This window comes from Anarhichas minor, unplaced genomic scaffold (genome assembly GCF_050575085.1).
Source record: "Anarhichas minor isolate MPS153535 unplaced genomic scaffold, ASM5057508v1 ptg000105l, whole genome shotgun sequence".
Taxonomy (NCBI): Eukaryota; Metazoa; Chordata; class Actinopteri; order Perciformes; family Anarhichadidae; genus Anarhichas; species Anarhichas minor.
In genome coordinates this window covers 427207-446021 of record NW_027466551.1, presented here as the reverse complement: position 1 = coordinate 446021, position 18815 = coordinate 427207, and the positions used below count along the sequence as shown (strand labels likewise).

At 40.0% G+C, this 18815-nt stretch overlaps 2 protein-coding genes across 7 annotated transcripts; one reads left to right on the top strand and one right to left on the bottom strand.

Annotated features, from left to right (window-relative positions):
* Positions 1 to 94: 94 nt before the first annotated feature.
* helq (helicase, POLQ like) lies at positions 95 to 18791 on the top strand. 6 transcript variants are annotated; one of them, XM_076082815.1, is made up of 20 exons: positions 95 to 1543; positions 3198 to 3262; positions 3368 to 3560; positions 4071 to 4632; positions 5390 to 5568; positions 7486 to 7686; positions 7760 to 7832; positions 7910 to 8007; positions 8781 to 8879; positions 8993 to 9138; positions 9220 to 9459; positions 9572 to 9713; positions 10324 to 10428; positions 10520 to 10715; positions 12231 to 12388; positions 12469 to 12567; positions 16234 to 16407; positions 16555 to 16668; positions 18211 to 18345; positions 18570 to 18791. In XM_076082815.1, exons 3-20 carry the CDS (start codon positions 3384 to 3386, stop codon positions 18669 to 18671), a joined length of 3000 nt encoding a protein of 999 aa, XP_075938930.1. In that variant the 5' UTR covers positions 95 to 1543; positions 3198 to 3262; positions 3368 to 3383; the 3' UTR covers positions 18672 to 18791. The 6 variants fall into 6 exon arrangements, with proteins under 6 accessions (XP_075938930.1, XP_075938933.1, XP_075938931.1 ...); XM_076082816.1 differs by lacking the exon at positions 95 to 1543 and adding an exon at positions 2439 to 2646; XM_076082817.1 differs by lacking the exon at positions 95 to 1543 and adding an exon at positions 2439 to 2650.
* mrps18c (mitochondrial ribosomal protein S18C) lies at positions 777 to 2399 on the bottom strand. Its single transcript, XM_076082825.1, has 6 exons — positions 2302 to 2399; positions 2095 to 2147; positions 1617 to 1700; positions 1441 to 1498; positions 1311 to 1370; positions 777 to 887 (listed from the first exon to the last, which is right to left on the bottom strand). Exons 1-6 carry the CDS (start codon positions 2360 to 2362, stop codon positions 811 to 813), a joined length of 393 nt encoding a protein of 130 aa, XP_075938940.1. The 5' UTR covers positions 2363 to 2399; the 3' UTR covers positions 777 to 810.
* Positions 18792 to 18815: the final 24 nt, after the last annotated feature.

The window sequence follows — 18815 nt, the reverse complement described above, 5'->3', positions numbered from 1 at the left end:
TTATTGTGAGTCTGCTATTGCTATGTTAGCATGCTAACATGCTAATGCTCAGCTGGTGTCATGTCCACTAGCTTAGTTAGCCTGTTAGCATGCTAACATGCTAATGTTCAGCTGGTGTCATGTCCACTATCTTACGGTGTGCTCACACCAAACGCTAAAACTTCGGCGCGATAGCCTATCAGCGTTGAGATGCTTCCCCCGTCATCACTGACTTCCTGCCGTTGTTGAATCAGGAAATAAATACTGTAGCCGTCTGTTCACCCAGAGCTCTACGATACCTCATATCAATAGAGACCAAACTGTGTGTGTGTAAACCATATGATACAAACAATGAATAGACGCTACCGTATTTACGCATATGTGACGTTATGTTGAGTGTTGATGGAGCTGCTACAGTGTTAGCTTACCATAGCACCGATTGGTAAGTATTTTAGAAGGTATTTTCTTGTCGTCTTGCGGAGAGAACTAACACAACATGAACACAAATAGTCCCCGGCGAGACCGGCATTCGCGCCGCGTTTGTTGCGAACACCGCATTAAGTTAGCTTATGTTAGCCTGCTATGCTAACATAAGCTAACTGCTGATGAATGTATCGAACACTTTAACATGTTGATCAAATAAAAAATATCTTTAATCAGCAAATATTTAGAGAAATAAACAAACATTTAATGTTTTCTTATATTTCAGCGAGTTGAATGTTTTTGCTCTTTTCAGATGTTTAATACAAAATATGAAAGAACGATTAACTGATAAAATAATGACCCATGTGACCTCAGAGTTCTGACAGCTTTATTAGACAACACTGATCACTAATCCAGATGTTTGATTCCACAGATGTTTGGGTCCCTCATGAACTGAGGATGTTTGTGGGTCACAGACATGAAACCTGGAGAGAGAAAAGCTCATTTAAATATATCAATAATTAGAGAGAGGCGAGGAGGAGGAAACATGTCAATAGATTCATATTTATAACACGTAGAGCCTCTTTCTAACATTGTTAACATTTGTAGACACTTGAAACATGTTGGATTTATATTTGTAGAGAGAATGATCAAAGAAATTCAACCTGTGTTTCTTTTTTAATGATTGATGTCATAACTTATTCTGCACTAAAGACAAGTTCTACTTCTAGTCATGGTTCTGTTTCAGTAGAGGAGCAGGACTTTTATTTTGAAGAGAAAATCAGTAAAATGTGACCAGCAGAAAAACCACTTCGGGGTTCAGAGACTCTCAAAGACTCTGAACCCCGAAGTGTTTTATTAAATGTGATATTGATATTGTATTAAATGTGATAGTTGGTGAAACGTACCCATGGAGTGAGCTTTCTTTATGGCCTTGGACACTTCTTTCTGTTTCCTTCCACATAACCCTGAGAAACAAAAGGAGACTGAGTGGACCTGAAGACGGATTCTGATCCGGTTTAACGTCGATCTGCTCACCTGTGATGTGACGACCGTAGATTCTACCTGTGTGAGGAGAGATGAACTGAGACAGCAGCTAGGAAGGAGACGAGGAAACAAGGTCATGTTTCTTATTGAACAGGTATGAATAGATGTGACCAGGCATGTACAAGTGTGACCAGGCATGTACAAGTGTGAACAGGCATGTAACTCACCTGAGTGTTCTTGAAGTCCACTGTGACGCTGCAGAGGACGCATCCTTTCTGAGGCTCTTTGAACGGGTTCTCCATCTTCACCAGCTTCAACAGGAAGGTTAAATATTAATAATTAATACAATCAGGTCAACCTCATAACGTAAATTATTACGAATGTAATATCACATGTTCGTGATGTTTCATGATTTTAGTAGAAGTTTCTTATTAAATAAAATAAAAAAATTCTGAATTTATTAAATGGTCAAATAAACTAATTTCAGAATTATTCATATGGTTTATTTAATGCACAGTAATTAACTAATTATTATATTTAATTTAGTATAAATCCCTTATTTTATTTAAATATTTTTTGATATTTCTATGCATGTATATATTGTAGTCTTGTTAATATGTTAAATACAAATAATATAAATACATATAAAGTTTCTATAAATAGTCTAATAAGTGTTAAAATAAAATATATATATTTGAAACCTACCGTGTCGTCTTTGTGTCGCACTTCATGTGACGTCGTTGTGACGCTTCTTACAGCTGCAGGAGCAGATTTAAATGTTCATAACAGCTCTTATGCTAAGGTTAGCATTAGCAACATTATCACTGAATTAACCGTATAATTAAAATAAATAAATAAAGCGATGGTTTATGATAACTTGATAAGCATTCACACATAATAATAAAGTCTTACTTGTGTTTCCGTGTTGTGATAAAACAGACTTTAGCCTCTTTAACCCTCTCAGCGCGAGCATTGTGACCCGACACAGGACCGGAAGTTGTCCGCCAGGAACTCCGGTGCTTCGCTGAGTTTTTTAACTATTAGTTCCTACCACCAACAAAGTTGTTGCTCATTAATTTGAGGAAAATTACACGTGAAATGTAGCTTTAATTGTAAATATGGCTTTAATATGCGATTCTTTTTGTAATCGTAGATTTTATGTTTCTGCTATGAACGCAAATTAAATTTTTCTTTCGGAAAAGATAAAACGTTACCCTCCTCAAAGATATATCAAGACAAGATAGGAAAGACCCCGGAGTGAGTGAGTGGGTCACATTAACACAACTTGTTACTTTAATCAACAATATAATTATACTCAATGTTTATAAAGACGTAGTAGTCACATTGAGTAACGCACGTGACCATTCGCCAGAGTCCGTTTGATTTCACCTGTTTTAACCAACAGTAACATAATGAGTACTTTCATCCTCAGTACAACGAAGATAAACTGTTAAGAGGCGGAATATGGCGCCGAATAAACACGTGTGTTATCTGGTAATCATGAGCTTTGATATCTGGTAACTTATCAGACGTTTACTTTAGATTAACTAATACAACTAAGGAAGCGATCTCCGTTAGCTCCGCTAGCTAGTTAACCGGTAAACCGAAGATAGAAACGACGGCGGGATTTCTCTCTTGCTCTGACGATGACGATGATACCGGAGACAATGTTTGAATGTGATGCTCGTCGAGCTGTTGAACCTTCTTCGTTAAAACTAAGCTTTAAGTTACAGAATTAGTAATATAATTAATTTGGAAAGTTGTATACGTTTTTATGGAAGTTTGAGATTAATTTGCTGTGTTTTTAGTGGAACAATAGCTCGTTTACGGAACAAATCAAAGAGTCCAACTGCCAGGAGAGAGCTAACGTAAAGTAGGTCAACTTATCGTTATTTACCTTAACGTTAACTAGGTCAATTTATCGTTAACTAGTTAAAGAATAAACAGGTAGTGATGTACAGGTGTTTGTGTTTACTAGCTAACATGAACCGGTGATGAACGCTTCTGGGAGACAAGACCTCCAAATAAAACGAGTGTCCTCGAGGAAGAGGTCGAGGGAGGACCTGAGGACTCACCGGACACCTGTGAGGAAAAGGGGAGGAGCTACCTGCCTACAGAAATGTAAAGACTGGAGGCTCAGCAGCATCATGGCTGAGGGACGAGCTGTTGAGGTACTCTGTTATTTTAAATACATATTCATATATATATATAATATGAATATGTATTTTACTCTGAGTTATTTTAGAGGCATTGATGTTAAACTATTAGTTTTAAGGTTTAATCTTCCTTCTCTGATAATACGATGAATATCTTCTGGTTTTGGACATTTTACAAGAGAAACTAGACTTTGATCGGCATCTTTGATTATTTTATGACAATTTATTCACCAAACAATTATCAAACAAATATTTGTCTGATTTAAATCATTGAAACAAGGTGAAGTCTTCAAACATCAGTGATATTGTTGATCATATAAATATAGTATGTCAATGACATCATGTCTGACCAATCGGCTGTCAGAACCGGTATCTATCAGCTGCTGGTGGTTTTAAAGGAGGGTGAAGCTGCTAACATGTCTCTGAAGTGTCTTCTCTGTGATGGACTAATTGATGAATCAGCTGATCAGTTGGACTCCGTTGATTGGAGGACCGTTGACTGACAGGTCGGTGTTGTGTTCACAGTACTGCAGTGACAGCGAGGACTTGTTCGGGGACTATGACAGCATCCTGGAGGACAGCTCTCTGCTGGTGAGGCTGGACGCCGCCGAGCAGAATGAACGACGTCGTGACGATCAGCCCGACTTCACCGCTCTGAGAGCCAGACAGACGCGCGAAGACGTCCTCACGGACTCCATCTTGGACGTCCTCACAGACGAACCCTTCGAGGACCTACCGACCAGCCAGCATCGGTTTCAGGAGCAAGTCGACGGGGCCGCGAAGAGGAGCCGACTGGAGGACGGAGACAAAACCTCGACTCCTCTCAGAGACGCTGAGGATAAAAGCAGAGCGAGGAGGAGTGTGACGGAGGAGATGAAGAGGACGATGCTCTGTAACGCCGCAGCTCCGTCCAGCGTCTCACGCAGCGTCGGGCTGAAGGAAGCCGTCGTCTCTGAGGAGATCAGCGTGGCCATGCAGGCCATGGAGGAGGTCTGTGCTGAGACCACTGACCTCGGGCCGTTCTACGGACTCCCCACCAAAGTGAAGGAGCTGATGTTCACACTCAGAGGCATCAAGGATCTATACGGTTAGCTTCAACTAGCAGGAGGTCCACGGATGTTCTGAAAGTCACAAATTGTGAAAATCATTGGCAGACGAGCGCTGCAATCAACAATCATTTCATTATTGACGAGTCTTCAGATTGTTTTTCATTTGTTCTATAAAAGGTAAAACAAATAGCTCCTCAGTATCTCAGAGTCAACGGTGACGTCTTCAAAAGTCTTCATTTGTTCGACCAACAGTCCAAAATCTAAGATATTCAGTTGTGTTAATCTGGAGCCAGAGGCCTCCAGAGAGAGCACTCTCAGTATCTGAGATTAAAGTCCTCAATCTGAGTAAAAAACACAAGTTCACGAAAATATAGTTATACATTTTATACATTTTTACGAACTGCCAGCTGCCTTAATATGCCGTAGTTAGTGTCAGAATTTGGGACTTTTTGTTTTACTTTAAAAATGACTTTAATGATGAATTGATCATCATAACAGCTGCTGATTAATCAGCTGTCGATGGACGAGTTGTTTCATTTCTACTGCAGATTAACTGATAAAGACAATAATTGTTTGTTTGTTTGTCGATTTTTCTGTTGACTTGCAACCAGACGTAGTTTCAGTGGAATAGTTTGACATCGAGGGAGAAACAGCCAAACGTGTCCTTTAACACTTCTTGTCCACATGAAAGAAACCAGATCCAACATGTTGATCAGTGAGCTTTAGACGAGCTGCTCGTGGATTCCTTTCATGTTTCTTCAAACAGAGAACGAGTGTTTGTATTCCCTGTTCCAGACTGGCAGGAGACGTGTCTGAACCTGGACTGTGTCCAGCAGAGGAGGAACCTGATCTACTCGCTGCCCACCAGTGGAGGGAAAACTCTGGTTGCGGAGATCCTCGTCCTCAGAGAGCTGCTGTGCAGGAGGAAAGACTGTCTGTTCATCTTACCGTACATCTCGCTGGTTCAGGAGAAGGTACCACAAGAAGGAAGAGTGGTCTCACTGTTAGTGTGAGACCACTCAGAGAATGAAGTCAGTCAGAGAGAGTCTTTTGGCGTCCTTCATTATTGCAATCGTCATTTACATTAGATGGATACATATATGAAGTCTGACCTCTGGAGCAGTGGGCTGCTGTGAAGCACCCGAGGAGCGATTAGGGGTTCTGTGTTTTTGCTCAAAGACACGTCGGCACAGGACACGTAGCAGCCAGGGATCGAACCGCCAACCTTGTGCTTACCGGACGGTGACGGCTGCCACATTTTTCCCCATATAATTTATGGTCCGGTTGACAACTAGTAGTAGCTTTGAAAGAGTGATATGGGGCACTGATCTAGAACACAACTGAGACAAGAATTAGCTAGCTAGCTAGCAGTGGCGGGCTGTGCATGTTGTACCTGGGCCTTCACTGCTGTCCTGCAGCTGAAACACAGCTACGGTTATTATTTGTTTCGTGTAAAATTGAAGCCAACACCTGTAGATACACTAACTGCCGAGAGTGCGTCTCCTCTCTGCTCTGACTGCAGCTGGGACTGCAGCACGAGGCTTCTGTGGGCGGCGGCGGAGCGGCTCACGGCAGCATGCTGCTCGTTCACCACAGAGCAGAACGTACGAGCTTTAACATCAAAACACCAGAAAAGTCTCCAATAACACCAGAACAAGTCTCTAGATTTGTCACTAGTAGCTTTTGACAAAGAAAAGTTGCCATGAGGGTTTGGAAAGTCGCCAGATTTAGCGAGAAAGTCGCCAAGTTGCCAACACTGGCACCTGCTAAATATGTCCCCAGAGCAACATTGGACGTAACAATGGTTCCTATCTCATATAAAACCAAACAAAAATCCATCTTCATAAAAACAAGTTGTACAAATAATAATATATAAACAAGCATATTAAAGCTGCTGCAGATGTAACAACAAACGCATTTAACTTACCAGAGCTGCTGTTCACTATTTAAAGACAAAGTCCATCCTCCTTTCTTTGTTAATAAAGAGTTTAATCTCACGGTTGTTCAGTACATCCGTGTGTTTTAGTTCCAGTAAGAAGTCCTTCTCCATTCATGGACGCCAGTGAAGACAGTCGAGCCTCCCCAGTTGTATCTCTTGAATACGTTTTAATGCGTTTGAGGATGAAAATGTCCGCTCCACAGAGGCAGCAGATATTGGGATTGTCACCGCCCAACATGTCAGGCTAGCCCACTGACCAATCACGTACTCGTAGGCCAGCTAGAAGGCTCTGGCACGTCAAAGAATACGCCCAACATGTCAAATTAAAGATCTGATTGGTTGAACACTATGATAATCAACAATATCGTCCCCATTCACTTAAAGTGCACATGGATGCACTTGTGAGTCTGCAGGCCTCTGCCTCTGTTCTTACCTAGAGACACAGAGGTGAGATCTGATTGGATAAAAGCTCTACTTAAAACAAGCTGCACTGGAAGCAGAGCAACTGAGGAAGACAGTAGCTGTGCAATGAGAACATAAGATAATGGGGAAAATATTTATATAAATTATAATACATGTAGTGTATTTAAGAAAAATGATTAAATTATAAAATAGATATAACTTTGTGATTCTGTTTAGGCCAGCAGAGAAGGCCTTGCAGGCCCTGACGGCCCACCACTGCTAGCTAGCACGATCCCTCCACGTCACTAGGAGACTACTTTGTTGGGAGGAGAGTGGACGGACCTTTAATTAGAAGCTGTAGGTAATTAAGAGGAGATAAAATGGTGTCACCTGCATAGAAATGTACGTTACAAAGTGGCAGAGATGATATTTGTGTTTATAGTGAATAGCAGAGGACCCAGAATAGAGCCCTGTGGGACACCTTTCCTAACCTTTTCAAAGCACCTCATTCTGAACCACTAGGAACTACCTTCTGTTTCTTCTTCTGCAGGTGCGGGGGTTAGCGAGCTTCGGCCTGGAGCTGGACTTCATGGTGGAGGAGTACGCCGGCAGTAAAGGAAGGTTTCCTCCTGTGAGGAGAAGAAACAACCGGTCGGTGTACGTCGCTACGATAGAGAAAGCCCACAGCCTCGTCAACTCTCTGATCGAGACCGGCAGGATGGACGACCTGGGTCTGGTGGTGGTGGATGAGGTGAACCAGCACAGGTGTTCAGATGTGAGCTAAGGTACAGGTGAGAGGCTTAATGTCCACATGTGTCTTACAGCTCCACATGTTGGGTGACGGCAGCAGAGGAGCCATTATTGAAATGACGCTGGCCAAAGTTCTCTACACTACCAGTAAGTCACGTCTTCTCGCTTTAGTCTCTGTTGTTAAAACCTTTTGAATTAAATGATTCTTCTCGACTCTTTTCCAGAAAGTACTCAGATTATCGGAATGAGCGCCACTCTGGGAAACATCAGAGACCTGCAGACCTTTCTGAGGGCAGAGAATTACACAAATGACTTCAGGCCTGTAAGTGAATTGAACTTGTCATTAGTAGTATTAGTAGTACTAGTGGTAGTAGTAGTAGTAGTATTAACATTAGTAGTATTAGTAGTATTGATAGTATGACTAGTAGTAGTATTATTATTAGTATTAGTAGTAGTAAAAAATAAATAAATTACACCAAGTAAAACCTTAAAAATATTATAATTTCTTCCATATCTTTCAATTTGAACTCTTACTCCTCCAACTAAGCTCTGCTGTAAATTTCGTTTCACGATAGTCACGTGCTCGCCCACTGACCAATCACAGTGCACACTGCAGAGCTGCACATGGACACTGAGCTGTCCGTTAATGCTGACGTAGTTGTAGGCCAGCTAGCAGCTCTGACACGTCAAAGAATACGCCCAACATGTCAAACTAAAGATCTGATTGGTTGAACACTATGACAATCAACAATATCGTCCCCGTTCACTTAAAGTGCAAAGGGATTCACTTGTGAGTCTGCAGGCCTCTGTTCTTACCTAGAGACACAGAGGTGAGATCTGATTGGATAAAAGCTCTACTTAAAACAAGCTGCACTGGAAGCAGAGCAACTGAGGAAGACAGTAGCTGTGCAATGAGAACATAAGATAATGGGGATTATTATAAATTATAATACATGTAGTGTATTTAAGAAACATTATTAAATTATAAAATAGATATAACTTTATGATTCTGTTTAGGCCAGCAGAGAAGGCCTTGCAGGCCCTGACGGCCCACCACTGAGTATTAGTAGTAAAGCGGTTCTGTGTTGTGTTCAGGTCCAGCTGAAGGAGTACGTTAAACTGAACGACACCATCTATGAAGTTGACCCAAAGGAAGAGGAATGTTTTAAATTCTCACGTCTTCTCAACTTTAAGGTAAATAAAGTCTGTTATAAATCAACAGTTTTTAGTTTCTGTTCAGCTGAATGCAGCACTGATGAAGTACCTCCTAACATCTATCGGACTGTGGACTGGTCCTCCTCCCTCAGTACTCCAGCTCCATGCAGAAGGTGGATCCGGATCACATCATCGCTCTGGTGACTGAAGTCATTCCAGCACATTCCTGTCTGGTCTTCTGTCCAACCAAGAAGAACTGTGAGAACGTGGTGGGGATGATCTGCAAATACCTGAAGGAGTGAGTGACTTAACTATATCTGAGGGAGTGAGTGTTGTCTCTTCTGACCGGCTGACTCACAGAGTTCCTCCTCTCTCACAGGGAGTTCCTCCACCTCAGGGAAGAGGAGAAGGCCGTCCTCCTCAGAGAGCTGAAGGCCAGCGGTAACGGCTCCATGTGTCCGGTGCTCAGGAGGACGGTGCCGTACGGTTTGGCGTATCACCACAGCGGACTTACCTCCGAGGAGAGGAAGCTGGTGGAGGAGGCGTACTCCAACGGGGTGCTCTGTCTCCTCACCTGCACCTCCACACTGGCTGCAGGGATCAACCTACCTGCCCGCAGGTGAGCAGAACGTTATCAGAATATCAAGATGTTTATGTACATGTAAACGTAGTCCGTGTCTCATGTTATTAAATACATATATAAATGTGTGCTGACGTCCTGCTCTCCTCAGAGTGATCCTGCGCTCTCCGTTCGTGGCCTCAGACTTCCTGAAGAGGAGTCAGTACAAACAGATGGTCGGCCGAGCCGGTCGAGCCGGGATCGACGCCGCGGGGGAGAGCGTCCTCATCCTGCAGGACAAGGACAGACACATGGTAACTGAGAGATGTGAGGAGAGAGTCAACTACGACTCCCAGGGTGCATTTCAGCAGAACTCATCCAATCACAGAGCTTGTCATTCTGTTACATGCTCCACTAAAGGCAGGTGGAAGATCTGCAGCATAAATTAATTTAACTTCAGTCTGTTTCTGACGCTTCCGACTGTCTTCTGCCTAGCAACAGCAGCTGAGGCTCTTGGGTATTGTAGTATTTAGAGCCGTCCACCAGACTGACATAAGCAGAACATAAACCTGTAGAATAGTATTAAAGAAGGATATTTAAACACACAACATGTAGTTTTCTGCCACTAGACGTCTCTCAGTCTAAACAATACCAGCTGTACTCGAGAGACGAGCTGATGCTAACGTTAGCTTAGCTTGTTTCTCTGATTAATTAAGATCCAGACATCTAACGACTAAAATCCTTCATCTGGTAAAAACCATCAAGATCTAAAAAGTGTATCATAAACATTTAAAACTGGATAAAAAGTCAGTTTATGAGATTCTGGCGCCGCTGCACAAAGAGGAGGTGACGCTTGTTTCAGCTCTGCAGGAGATGAGGGTTTACACCGTTGTGTATTGACCTTTATATTCTCTTTATTCTCAGGCTAAAACACTCGTTTGTGCTCCGATGGAAAACTGTTACAGCAACCTGATGCGTGACGATGGAAAAGGCCTCCCGAGTCTCATCCTGTCGCTCATCGGATTAAACGTAAACATCTGTTTATTCTTTCCTCGTATCCAAACGTGAGCTCACCCCCCGAGGCAGCTGATCGTGAATATCCACATTCATGTGTTTCTAGATCACCTCGACGGTGGACCGGGTGAGGGACTTCCTGTGTGGGACGCTGCTGTCCGTCCAGCAGAAGCACCTGTGTGCAGAGACGAGTCTGACGGAGGCGGTGCAGCAGAGTGTGGACCTCCTGAAGGACAAAGATCTCATCACGGTGACGGCTCAAAGTCTGCAGGTCACCAAGCTGGGAAGAGCTACCTTTAAAGGTGAGTCTGTCTCCTACCGACAGGTAGAGCTACCTTTTAAAGGTGAGTCTGTCTCCTACCGACAGGTAGAGCTACCTTTAAAGGGGAGTCTGTCTCCTACCGACAGGTAGAGCTACCTTTTAAAGGTGAGTCTGTCTCTCACCGACAGGTAGAGCTACTGTAGCACCCCGTTACCACAGAAACCCGGTTCAAACACCGTAAAGGCACGTACACACAGGAAGCAGTGCTATGAAAATATAACTCTTTTATTGGTACAAATCTAACTGTGTGGAGCAACCAGTGACAGCTGGTTTAGCGGGCAGGAGGAGTTCACAGACCGTGCGCTCAGATCGGCATCACAAACAATTTAAAGCAACAGAAACAAAACAAAAGACCAAGGCAGCGTCTCACTAACTAGAAAAGAAATGAAAACGAAAACATAAGTAATCACAAACAACTGCCACTAAACAGAAAACAAACCCAAAAAGATTGTAATTCAACCCACCGAATGTTCAGCAACCCAACCACCTCCACTTGGATTCCCCCTCAGCTACCATTGGAAGCTGCTCAGGAAGCTCTAAAAAACACACAACATTACATCTTTCTTAATTATACCCAATTCCCCCAGCATACGACATACATAAAGAAAAACCCTTCCACTCTAAATATATTTACCCGAATCAGCCATCCCCCGAACACACGCTGTCCCCTCCGTAACGGATGCCTCCCAGACACTGCGCTACCCACGCACCTTCTCATGCGGCCTCACGCTATGTCTCCGCTTGTTGCGGGAGAGCAAGTAGTTGGACTCGGCACCCCCACTCGTGGCGGCGAAGACAGCGAGCAGACTCAGCACACCCGCTCGTGACACCGGAGAGAACGACAAAGCCCCCGATTTGCCAGCAGGTTCATCTTTTTAGCTAATCAGGGCCCGTGCACCCCATTACCGATCTGGCGGACCCAATAGTTTCACCCCGTCAGTTCCACTTGGTTACACTACCTTTAAAGGTGAGTCTGTCTCTCACTGACAGGAAGTCATCACACTTTGAGAGGTTTAGCGGAAACGTTGTTCCAGACAGAAATATTTGAATAACTGTTGGATGGATTGTCATGAAATCGTGTCCACACATTCATGTTCCTGTCAGGATGAATCCTACCAACTTCTTATTCAGAAGCTCCATGATTATTAATGATGAAATAAGATCAGAAAAATAAAAACATTACCAGAATACATCAATGAGTAATAGTTAGTTTGGCTGGTGAAAATTAAATAAGTTATATTTTTTACCAGCTAATTTCAGGTTAAGTTTTTTAATCAATATAATAAATGTATTGTTTATTCTGTATTCAGTTAACTGTCTGCTAATATTTTACTAAAGTGGTTCATCATTCAGGATGAACTGTAATAACTTCATTGATCACCAGGTCAACATGTTAATGTGTCCAATACTTAATAACCAGATACCTGCAGAACTAAACCATTGATCAGCTGGACTCTGTTGTCAGTTACCTTCATGCAGATGTTTGACTCCTCAGGCTCAGTGGATCTGACCTACAGTGACATTCTGTACAAAGACCTCTCTAAAGGTCTGGAGGGTCTGCTGCTCAACAGCTGCCTCCACCTGGTCTACCTGGTCACGCCCTACGACATGATCACACAGTGCAGGCCGGACTGGATGGTGTTCTTCAGACAGGTAACACTCACTGATGGACTTTATGACCTCACCTTTCTCTTAGATCTGAGTCACTAACCATCGTTGTTGTTCTGTTGTAGTTCACTCTGCTCACGGCTGCAGAGCAGAAGATGTCTGCAGCTGTCGGAGTACCGGAGAGTTTCATAGCTAGAAAAGCTGCAGGACAGACGGTGAGAAAGGTGAGAAACTGCCGGAACATGGAGGTGGTGGTATTGTTGTTGTTTCAGACTATAAACATGTTGTTGTTTCAGAATATAAATATGTTGTTGTTTCAGACCATGAACATGTTGTTGTTGTTTCAGACCATGAACATGTTGTTGTTGTTGTTTCAGACCATGAACATGTTGTTGTTGTTGTTTCCGACCATGAACATGTTGTTGTTGTTGTTGTTTCAGACTATGAACATGTTGTTGTTGTTTCAGACCATGAACATGCTGTTGTTGTTGTTGTTTCAGACCATGAACATGCTGTTGTTGTTGTTTCAGACCATGAACATGCTGTTGTTGTTTCAGACCATGAACATGTTTCAGACTATAAACATGGTGTTGTTGTTTCAGACCGTGAACATGTTGTTGTTTCAGACCGTGAACATGTTGTTTCAGACTATAAACATGTTGTTGTTTCAGACTATAAACATGTTTCAGAATATAAATATGTTGTTGTTTCAGACCATGAACATGTTGTTGTTGTTTCAGACTATAAACATGTTGTTTCAGACTATAAACATGTTTCAGAATATAAATATGTTGTTGTTTCAGACCATGAACATGGTGTTGTTGTTTCAGACCGTGAACATGTTGTTGTTTCAGACCGTGAACATGTTGTTTCAGACTATAAACATGTTGTTGTTTCAGACTATAAACATGTTTCAGAATATAAATATGTTGTTGTTTCAGACTATAAACATGGTGTTGTTGTTTCAGACCATGAACATGGTGTTGTTGTTTCAGACCGTGAACATGTTGTTTCAGACTATAAACATGTTGTTGTTTCAGACTATAAACATGTTTCAGAATATAAATATGTTGTTGTTTCAGACCATGAACATGCTGTTGTTGTTTCAGACCATGAACATGTTGTTGTTTCAGACCATGAACATGTTGTTGTTGTTTCAGACCATGAACATGCTGTTGTTGTTGTTGTTTCAGACCATGAACATGCTGTTGTTGTTTCAGACCGTGAACATGTTGTTGTTGTTTCAGACCGTGAACATGTTGTTGTTGTTTCAGACCGTGAACATGCTGTTGTTGTTTCAGACCATGAACATGTTCAGACTATAAACATGTTGTTGTTGTTTCAGACCGTGAACATGTTGTTGTTGTTTCAGACTGTGAACATGTTGTTTCAGACTATAAACATGTTGTTGTTTCAGAATATAAATATGTTGTTGTTTCAGACCATGAACATGTTGTTGTTGTTTCAGACCATGAACATGTTGTTGTTGTTTCAGACCATGAACATGTTGTTGTTGTTTCAGACCATGAACATGTTGTTGTTGTTGTTTCCGACCATGAACATGTTGTTGTTGTTGCTTCAGACCATGAACATGTTGTTGTTGTTGTTTCCGACCATGAACATGTTGTTGTTGTTGTTGTTTCAGACTATGAACATGTTGTTGTTGTTTCAGACCATGAACATGCTGTTGTTGTTGTTGTTTCAGACCATGAACATGCTGTTGTTGTTGTTTCAGACCATGAACATGCTGTTGTTGTTTCAGACCATGAACATGTTTCAGACTATAAACATGGTGTTGTTGTTTCAGACCGTGAACATGTTGTTGTTTCAGACCGTGAACATGTTGTTTCAGACTATAAACATGTTGTTGTTTCAGACTATAAACATGTTTCAGAATATAAATATGTTGTTGTTTCAGACCATGAACATGCTGTTGTTTCAGACCATGAACATGTTGTTGTTGTTTCAGACCATGAACATGCTGTTGTTGTTGTTGTTTCAGACCATGAACATGCTGTTGTTGTTTCAGACCGTGAACATGTTGTTGTTGTTTCAGACCGTGAACATGTTGTTGTTGTTTCAGACCGTGAACATGCTGTTGTTGTTTCAGACCATGAACATGTTCAGACTATAAACATGTTGTTGTTGTTTCAGACCGTGAACATGTTGTTGTTGTTTCAGACTGTGAACATGTTGTTGTTGTTTCAGACCGTGAACATGTTGTTGTTGTTTCAGACCATGAACATGTTGTTGTTGTTGTTTCCGACCATGAACATGTTGTTGTTGTTGTTGTTTCAGACTATGAACATGTTGTTGTTGTTTCAGACCATGAACATGCTGTTGTTGTTGTTGTTTCAGACCATGAACATGCTGTTGTTGTTTCAGACCATGAACATGTTTCAGACTATAAACATGGTGTTGTTGTTTCAGACCGTGAACATGTTGTTGTTTCAGACCGTGAACATGTTGTTTCAGACTATAAACATGTTGTTGTTTCAGACTATAAACATGTTTCAGAATATAAATATGTTGTTGTTTCAGACCATGAACATGCTGTTGTTGTTTCAGACCATGAACATGTTGTTGTTTCAGACCATGAACATGCTGTTGTTGTTTCAGACCATGAACATGTTGTTGTTTCAGACCATGAACATGTTGTTGTTGTTTCAGACCATGAACATGCTGTTGTTGTTGTTGTTTCAGACCATGAACATGCTGTTGTTGTTGTTGTTTCAGACCATGAACATGCTGTTGTTGTTTCAGACCGTGAACATGTTGTTGTTGTTTCAGACCATGAACATGTTGTTGTTGTTTCAGACCATGAACATGCTGTTGTTGTTGTTGTTTCAGACCATGAACATGCTGTTGTTGTTTCAGACCGTGAACATGTTGTTGTTGTTTCAGACCGTGAACATGTTGTTGTTGTTTCAGACCGTGAACATGCTGTTGTTGTTTCAGACCATGAACATGTTCAGACTATAAACATGTTGTTGTTGTTTCAGACTGTGAACATGTTGTTTCAGACTATAAACATGTTGTTGTTTCAGACTATAAACATGTTGTTTCAGACTATAAACATGTTGTTGTTTCAGACTATAAACATGTTGTTGTTTCAGACTATAAACATGTTGTTGTTTCAGACTATAAACATGTTGTTCTTTCAGACTATAAACATGTTTCAGACTATAAACATGTTGTTTCAGACTATAAACATGTTGTTTCAGACGTAAACAGGTTGTTGTTTCAGACTGTAAACAGGTTGTTGTTGTTGTTGTTTCAGACCGTGAACATGTTGTTGTTTCAGACCGTGAACATATGTTGTTGTTGTTTCAGACCGTGAACATGTTGTTGTTTCAGACCGTAAACAGGTTGTTGTTTCAGACTGTAAACAGGTTGTTGTTGTTGTTGTTTCAGACCGTGAACATGTTGTTGTTTCAGACCGTGAACATATGTTGTTGTTGTTTCAGACCGTGAACATGTTGTTGTTTCAGACCGTAAACAGGTTGTTGTTTCAGACCGTAAACAGGTTGTTGTTTCAGACCGTAAACAGGTTGTTGTTGTTGTTTCAGACCGTAAACATGTTGTTGTTGTTGTTTCAGACCGTGAACATGTTGTTGTTGTTGTTTCAGACCGTGAACATGTTTTTGTTTCAGACTGTGAACAGGTTGTTGTTTCAGACCGTGAACATGTTGTTGTTGTTGTTGTTTCAGACCGTGAACATGTTGTTGTTGTTTCAGACCGTGAACATGTTGTTGTTGTTGTTGTTTCAGACCGTGAACATGTTGTTGTTGTTGTTGTTTCAGACCGTGAACATGTTGTTGTTGTTGTTTCAGACCGTGAACATGTTGTTGTTTCAGACCGTGAACATGTTGTTGTTGTTGTTGTTTCAGACCGTGAACATGGAGGTGGTGGGTCGGATGTATCTGGCTCTGGTTCTCTTCTCTCTGCTGAAGGAGACTAACTTGTGGAGCGTAGCCGATCGCTTCCAGCTGAGTCGAGGATTCATTCAGAGTTTACTGAGCTCCTCTTCAGCCTTCTGCTCCTGTGTGCTGCACTTCACTGAGGTATCAAATGAAAATAAATAGATCATAGAATACGTCTCATAGACTGGTCTCAGGCCTGCTGTATCGTCACATTAACATAGAATACGTCTCATAGACTGGTCTGAGGCCTGCTGAGGACCATAATAGTACTTCCTGTCTGTCCATCAGGAGCTGGAGGAGTTGTGGCCGTTCAGAGCTCTTCTGACTGAGCTGACCAGACGGTTGAGCTACTGTGTGACCTCTGAACTCATCCCTCTGATGGAGGTGTCTGGAGTGATGGAGGTCAGTGCGGGGGGGCGGGGCATATTCTGAGTAGAACAGGTTTTATTACTCCATTATTCCATCAACAGAACATCAATCAGGTGTTTTTAATAATCCGTTAGGTGTCTAAAGAGAAGATGTTCTCTTTTGTAATAAACGTATTTAAACATGTAATATTTTAGTGTTTGGACTGTTTGTCAACAAGGATTCTGGGAAAATGAGACAAACAATTATCTCTTTATTCTGACATTATAACCGTTTATTTTCTGTCTTTTTCGTCATCATTTAGTTTAGTTTGTCAAACTCTCCCTGCAGACATGAATCCAGTGTTAATGTAGATATAGATAGAATATATATATATATAGATATAAATAAATGTTTACACATAAACATGTTTATATCTATATATATATATTTACACAAACATATATTTATATCTATATATATATTTACATATAAACGTATATTTATAGCTATATATATATTTACATATAAACATATATTTATATCTATATATATATTTACATATAAACGTATATTTATATCTATATATATTTACATATAAACGTATATTTATATCTGTATATATTTACATATAAACGTATATTTATATCTGTATATATTTACATATAAACATATATTTATATCTGTATATATTTACATATAAACATATATTTATATCTATCTATATATTTACATATAAACATATATTTATATCTATATATATATTTACATATAAACATATATTTATATCTATATATATATATTCACATATAAACGTATATTTATATCTATATATATATTTACATATAAACATATATTTATATCTATATATATTTACATATAAGCGTATATTTATATCTACATATATATATTTACATATAAACGTATATTTATATCTATATATATATTTACATATAAACATATATTTATATCTATATATATATTTACATATAAGCGTATATTTATATCTACATATATATATTTACATATAAACGTATATTTATATCTATATATATTTACATATAAACGTATATTTATATCTGTATATATTTACATATAAACGTATATTTATATCTGTATATATTTACATATAAACGTATATTTATATCTATGTATATATATTTACATATAAACGTATATTTATATCTGTATATATTTACATATAAACGTATATTTATATCTGTATATATTTACATATAAACGTATATTTATATCTATGTATATATATTTACATATAAACGTATATTTATATCTATGTATATATATTTACATATAAACGTATATTTATATCTATATATATTTACATATAAACGTATATTTATATCTATGTATATATTTACATATAAACATATACGTATATTTATATCTATGTATATATATTTACATATAAACGTATATTTATATCTATGTATATATATTTACATATAAACGTATATTTATATCTATGTATATATATTTACATATAAACGTATATTTATATCTATATATATTTACATATAAACGTATATTTATATCTATGTATATATTTACATATAAACATATACGTATATTCCTCTCCAGTCCAGAGCGAAGCAGCTCTATAACGCCGGCTACAGAACGCTGACTCACCTGGCGAACGCAGACCCGTCCGTTCTCTCCGACACAATCGAAAACCTGTTCAAGAAACAAGCCAATCAGATCGTGGCCTCGGCTAAAGTGAGTGTTTGCTCTGTCGTCACGGTTACTACGATGACCTCACGTTGTAATATGTTAATGAGCGAGTGTCTCTGTGTGTGTGTGTGTGTCTCTGTGTGCGTGTGTGTCTGTGTCTCTGTGGGTGTGGGTCTGTGTGTGTGTGTGTGTGTGTGTGTGTGTGTGTGTGTGTGTGTGTGTGTGTGTGTGTGCGTGTGCGCATCAGATGACGTGTCTCTGTGTTCCAGATGTTGCTCAGTGAGAGGGCTTCAGCTCTTCAGGAGGAAGTAGACGAGCTGCTGATGAAACCTTCAGATCAGCCGACGGCTGAAACACGACGACTCGTCTGAGTTCTTTGTTCCAGAGAAGTTTTATTCTCTTTGTTTGTTTTTTACTGTTATTAAAATAATGTACAGGACTCGACGTGTTGTCTCCTAATAAAACCAGAGGACTTAAGGTTTAATGTTCAACATGTGGTTAAAGTAGTTTACTCA

Bases quoted from the DNA above. Each gene is read 5' to 3' on its own strand.
- helq (XM_076082818.1), top strand. From the start codon at position 3,384: ATGAACGCTTCTGGGAGACAAGACCTCCAAATAAAACGAGTGTCCTCG. The intron at 3,561-4,070 runs GTACTCTGTTAT...TTGTGTTCACAG, and splicing joins CTGAGGGACGAGCTGTTGAG to TACTGCAGTGACAGCGAGGA. The intron at 18,346-18,569 runs GTGAGTGTTTGC...TCTGTGTTCCAG, and splicing joins AGATCGTGGCCTCGGCTAAA to ATGTTGCTCAGTGAGAGGGC.
- mrps18c (XM_076082825.1), bottom strand. From the start codon at position 2,362: ATGCTCGCGCTGAGAGGGTTAAAGAGGCTAAAGTCTGTTTTATCACAA. The intron at 2,148-2,301 runs GTAAGACTTTAT...CTGCTCCTGCAG, and splicing joins ATCACAACACGGAAACACAA to CTGTAAGAAGCGTCACAACG. The intron at 888-1,310 runs GTACGTTTCACC...TTCTCTCTCCAG, and splicing joins AAAGAAAGCTCACTCCATGG to GTTTCATGTCTGTGACCCAC.